We start from the raw sequence: 5,833 nt of genomic DNA, 5'->3' as shown, positions 1-5,833 counted from the left end.
CCGAATTCGGATTAAGGTGAAACGAATTTTGTTGGAAATATAACGAACAGAACCCCAACAAGAAGTTTTTAGATGATTTTAGAGAGATCCTATCCACGCCGTCTAAACTCCAAAATGCAATAGAAGATGCATAATAATTTTATTTTCAATGAATTTGAGCTTGTTGAAAAGCTAGCAACCAGCTTAAGAACGACACATAAAGAAACACCAAGAAGGAACAAGAATATAAGGATGCAAAGAATGCAATAAGTTAATCAAATGTCTTTATCCAAACTTATTATAGAAAACAAATAACTGTAAAAAAAGTGTAGAGTATCTTAATTTAATTGTATGAGTAGATGATTATCTTAGGTTAATTTAATCTTATGATTAGACGTTTAAATTGCAACATCAATTTCCATTTGCCGGTTAGCCACCCTCACCAAAAGCGGTGACCGGATCCGGCCGTGTCTTCAAGTGGAAAGTGAAAACACGCCGCTATAAACAGCGACTCCTCCCCCACACGACCCCCCTCTCGCTCCAGGACGACCACCACTCCGCCCACACCGGTTCCAAGCGCCAGTTCACCCACGAGCGTCGCCTGCGTCGCCTCTCGCGCCGACGGCCGCGCGCGGGGACCCCCGCCGCTAGCAGAGCAGAAGCTGCGGCGAAGTCCTCCCCCTACTGCAGCTCCCCGCATTGAGTCCCGCGGCTCCCGGCGAAACGCCGGTCGCCGCCGCTGCCGCCTGCGGCCGCCGCACGAGGACCGGTGAGCAACTCATTCTCTACTCCATTTCATTGCCGTGCTCGGCCGGTCCCGGAACCTTGCTCCACGAGGCCTCCACCGGATCTCCGGGGGATATGTGAGCCGCGTCGCGCTTGATTTGAACAGACTTCTGCGCTGGATTCGGTTTTTTTATTATCTTATTCACGCTCTAGATTATTGACTTGCGGGGGTCGGTTCTGTTCGGGGAGTTCCATCGTTCGGGTTCGTGGCGGCCCTCTCTGATTGACGAGAGCGGCATTGATTCGTTTTCCCACGAATGTCCTTAAGGTTCCCCACTTCCCCCGATGAACTGAGCACTTGGGCGTAGATTCGCGGCGGTAGCTTCTGATCCGCATTCGTGAGTTCCGGTTTGGTGTTGAATTCTCGCTTGCCTTTTCCCTGTTCTCAAGCTTTCCTTGCGATACGAGCAAGGTAGTTGCCGACTTGAATGTTCGGAATTCCGGACCGGTTGTTTCCTTGTTTGGTTTGGTTGGTCATCATTTATCATCTGCATTCATGGAGGAATATTGTACTCCTACTGGAGTAGTAACATGTTCTTTTCCATGTCACTGATTAGTGAATTGACCATTCGCAGCGTACTATCGGAGGCACTGCGCCGGTCTAGCTAGTAGTTCTTATTGCTGATGATTGGTAATTTTGGGCAATGGTTAAGATTTTATGATAGTATTTGCGTTATCTTCTCGGGATCTCCTATGCTACTGCGTTTCGTGCAAAGTAGTTAAGCAGGTTACCTTTTAAAATCTTTTTGCCGGAATTTGGCCTACTCATTTTCCTCTTAAGAAAGATGAATTTACTTTACTTTTCTTAATTGGTATATATAGTTCGTACCGTGGTTCCTAGTATCACATATAAGCAATTTTTATTTACGTACGCGTAAATCCGCTGAACAAGTTTAGCTGCTATTAAAGCCTTTTTATGGACTTGTTTAATCTTGGATCTCCAAAGTGGAGCGCCAATGATTTGATAGTAAGGCCCCATGTACCTTTGTAGATTCACGGTCTCAACCATGGCCTTCTTGGTCAATTACATAAGACTAACATCGATAAAGTTTCAGAAAATATCTACCATCCGTAATCTCCCTAGGTAGCTTGATTTTGGCATCACATCCTAGAGTTCAAGGTCCTTTGGTTAAATCATATGGACATGAGAGTCGTGATTTGGATCAGAAAGTTGGGTTTTCACCAGTTCATCCCTTAGGTTAGACAACACATTTCTGAGGTGTGCTTTCTTTTCCTTCGTATTGTTAACCAGTATCAGCACCCAATTTGTGTAACATGTCTTCAGACCTGTTTCTTGATGAAGTTTCTAACCATTTCTACATATTATTCTCCAGGTAACAGATTAGTAAACTAGAGGTATTCTGAAATGGGTGCCAAAGAGAATGGGGAAGTGAGAGATGAGAAGAGAGTTGGATCAGATTATGAGCCAGCTAGAGCTTCTGTCTCATCACAAGGTGAGGCTCGTGGTAAGGAAGATAGTAGAGTGAAGAGAGTTTCAGTGGGTTCAAAGAAGCTCTTGAGAAAAGATACAAAAGAAAATAGCCCCCGCATGGCCAAAAGTAGCACCAGTCGACCAGTTCAAAACAAGCTGCAACCGAAAGCATCAAACAACACTCTGAACAGATCTCCGAAACCATGGAACGCAGGTAATGCTGCTAAAACGCTTGAAGTTAGAAGGCCAGGTATTGTAAAAATCCCTTCTCGTGCTCCATCAGAACTGTCTGAGGAAACAGATGATCTGGTTAGTGAGGCTGGAACCACTGATGATAGATGCAGTGAAGAGGCCAAAGAGATTGATGTGTTAGATGAAGCTCCACATTGCGATCAGAGTACAGGTACTGATGATGAAATTGTTGATATTGAAGAAAAGATAGTTGATGATGACAAAACAGTTCTACATAAAAAGAATGTGGAACTACAGTCAAAACTTGAGAAGTTGGAGCAGGAACTTCGTGAAGTTGCAGCACTCGAAGTTTCTCTGTACTCTGTATTGCCTGAGCATGGAAGTTCAGCACATAAGGTGCATACCCCAGCTCGGCGTCTTTCTAGGCTTTACATTCATGCGTCCAAGGTTTGGTCCTCAGATAAGAGAGCTTCAGTAGCAAAAAACACTGTTTCTGGTCTTGTTTTTGTTGCGAAGTCCTGCAGTAATGATGCTTCAAGGTAAGATATTGATATTGCTATACTGAGTATATGAGAGATTTATGTTTTTTTTGTCTGTTAATAATTTACGCTTAATGCAGGTTAACATTCTGGCTGTCCAATACAGTTGTCCTCAGGGAGATAATCTCAAAATCTTTTGACATTTCACATCAATTGACTCCAACCAGGACGGCTAACAGTGTAAATGATGGTGCACAGTGGTTTGACGGGAAATCCACGGCAATGCTATGGAAAAACAACTCCAATGGAAAGCAAACCAAACATGCTGTACTGCAGATACCAGATGATTGGAAGGAAACAAGTACACTTTTAGCTGCACTAGAGAGGATTGAATCCTGGATATTTTCTCGGATTGTCGAGACAGTGTGGTGGCAGGTAACATTTTACTCAGATCATATGATCTTGTTGACTCTTAAATCTTAACCGTGAGCATCCCATGCTCCAAACTGGGCTTGCAATCCTATAAGAATTACTCTGTAGTGATTCTCTTAGCCTTACTGATTTCTAAATAATTCTTGTTTCTCCACATTGTGAATTTTCTGAAGAATGTTCTTTTCCAGGCATTAACTCCTCACATGCAAACCCCAGCAGAAGGTTCCTCAACCCCAAAGGCTAGGAGAGTGTCAGGCCCTTCTTTGGGTGATCAGCAGCAAGGCGCCTTTTCTGTTAACTTGTGGAAGGCTGCATTTCACGACGTGTTCAGCAGGATTTGCCCCCTTCGTGCTGGTGGTCATGAGTGTGGCTGTTTGCCAGTATTAGCAAAACTGGTATTCATCGACGGCCTTAGTTTCAAAAGAATAGGCACCTTTCATTATTGCTACTGTTACATGTTTATGTATTTGACATGTTCTGCTATCATCAGGTGATGGAGCAATGTGTAGCCCGTTTAGATGTTGCAATGTTCAATGCCATCCTTCGTGAATCAGCTAGCGAGATACCCACTGATCCTATATCTGACCCAATCGTTGACGCAAAAGTCCTGCCAATTCCAGCCGGCGAGCTAAGCTTTGGATCAGGCGCGCAGCTGAAAAACTCTGTATGTACCTAATTTACCTTTCATATTTCAAGTTTTTTTTTTCGAAATGGGGGTGTACCCTGGCTTCTGCATCATGACGATGCACACGGCCATTTATTAGATAAAAAGTCGGACTAGTATCGATTACAACTCACGCATCACCGATGGTTGATACAAAAATCAGCCATCTAAAACAACTCATACTATGACTACACATCAACATAGCCTTCTAGTATGCCGCCAACCAGCCTGGCACAAGATATCCTGAGCAACCATCAGGAGCCGTGTGCAGCCATTAGCCATAGCATCCCGCTGCCCCTCCGGAGAGAGTAGGGCCCAAAGCTGAACCCAATGGGAGACCATATGGATAACCTGCAAAAAATGAAAAGTGACTTTTTTATTAAAGATTATATCATTTCTGACCCTCCAAATAGACCAACATAAAGCAGAAACCCCAATCCGGATAAAAGCCTTAGATTGTCTATCTACTCCATTTAACCAATTACCAAATATATTAGTAATATTAGTAGGAGGTGGAAGATCATAAGTGAAATTAACCGCCGCCCAAATAATTCAAGTACATTCCCAAATAATATTTGTAAACACATTTTGTGTTAGGATGCTTATTGAGCGGGATTTCAAATTATTGGGCATTAGCTACATTATGAATGCATTAATGAGATGTCATTGCACCTCAAACAACTAATTTGTATGAAATAAATGGCTACGCAGATCGGAAATTGGTCGAGATGGTTGACGGATAACCTGGGCATTGATGCTGATGACTCTGACGACGAAGATCTTGACATAGGAAATGGCAGCGATGAAAGAAGAGGTGCAGCTAAAGCGAAATCTTTTCAACTGCTCAATGAACTGAGTGATCTACTGATGCTCCCGAAGGACATGCTTCTTGAAAAGTCTATCAGGAAAGAGGTCAGTGTTCACGCATAGCTTCTGACGAGTCATTGTACCGTTTTCTGTTGGATTCAGCTGTGATTAAGCTTTTGATCTCTATCAGATCTGCCCTTCTGTCGGTCTTCCATTAGTAACAAGAATCCTCTGCAACTTCACCCCTGATGAGTTCTGCCCCGATCCTGTTCCTAGCATAGTCTTGGAGGACCTGAATTCTGAGGTATTGTTTCAGTCTCACGAAAATGTTGTGGGATTATATTTTGTGCTAAAGATATCAAATACTCTGTGCTACGTGCATGGCAGTAGTTAACACTATACTTGATATTATGATGCAGAGCTTGCTGGAGCGTGGCGCCGGCAAAGATGTGATCAGCGCATTCCCGTGCATCGCTGCTCCTATCGCATACCGCCGCCCTTCCCAACAGGATGTAGCTTTGAAAGTGTCGGTGACCGGAGGCAACACAAAGCTAGACAGGAAAGCCTCGATGGTGGAGAGGAGAGGGTACACCAGCGACGACGATCTTGATGACCTGGACTCCCCCCTTGCATCCCTTTTCGACAAGAGCGCTCCATCTTCGCCATCTGACGGCGTCCCGCATTTCAGTGCTCGGAGAGGAGCTTCCATGGAGAACGCGCGATACAGCCTCCTGAGAGAGGTATGGTCAGAGGAGCGACAGTGACTCGGCCAACCTGTGAAGTCCTCTATCTCTTCTATAGCTATGCCTTACATAAAAGGGTTGGGAAACCCTAGTGAGGTGAAAACCCCGAAACAAGCTGCTTTGCAGCAGAACTAGGCCCCTTGTATGATATATCTTGTACATCTCTATATATGTTATTTTTTCCTTTCTGTAGTATATAGGACATAAAATGAAACTAGCTCTATGGCCTCTTGAGGCTAAAAGATTTGGTCTATGGACTATGGTGTTCGGCTGATGCGTGATTTTGTCAGCTGTTGTATATAGTGTTTATTCCTACCGA

The 5,833-nt window shown here is 44.1% G+C and overlaps 1 protein-coding gene across 1 annotated transcript; it reads left to right on the top strand.

Moving 5' to 3' along the window:
• The first annotated feature begins 503 nt into the window (after positions 1-503).
• LOC127316861 (uncharacterized) lies at positions 504-5,833 on the top strand. Its single transcript, XM_051347334.2, has 8 exons — positions 504-748; positions 2,100-2,928; positions 3,009-3,303; positions 3,489-3,695; positions 3,791-3,964; positions 4,676-4,876; positions 4,962-5,075; positions 5,191-5,833. Exons 2-8 carry the CDS (start codon positions 2,132-2,134, stop codon positions 5,533-5,535), a joined length of 2,133 nt encoding a protein of 710 aa, XP_051203294.1. The 5' UTR covers positions 504-748; positions 2,100-2,131; the 3' UTR covers positions 5,536-5,833.

Source organism: Lolium perenne, chromosome 7 (genome assembly GCF_019359855.2).
Source record: "Lolium perenne isolate Kyuss_39 chromosome 7, Kyuss_2.0, whole genome shotgun sequence".
In the NCBI taxonomy this organism is placed as follows: Eukaryota; Viridiplantae; Streptophyta; class Magnoliopsida; order Poales; family Poaceae; genus Lolium; species Lolium perenne.
This window is presented reverse-complemented; position numbering and strand designations above follow the sequence as displayed.

Excerpts from the sequence above, each read along its gene's own strand:
- LOC127316861 (XM_051347334.2), top strand. The coding sequence starts at position 2,132 with ATGGGTGCCAAAGAGAATGGGGAAGTGAGAGATGAGAAGAGAGTTGGA. Across the intron at positions 2,929-3,008 it reads TGCAGTAATGATGCTTCAAG|GTTAACATTCTGGCTGTCCA; the intron begins GTAAGATATTGA and ends CGCTTAATGCAG. Across the intron at positions 3,965-4,675 it reads GCGCGCAGCTGAAAAACTCT|ATCGGAAATTGGTCGAGATG; the intron begins GTATGTACCTAA and ends ATGGCTACGCAG.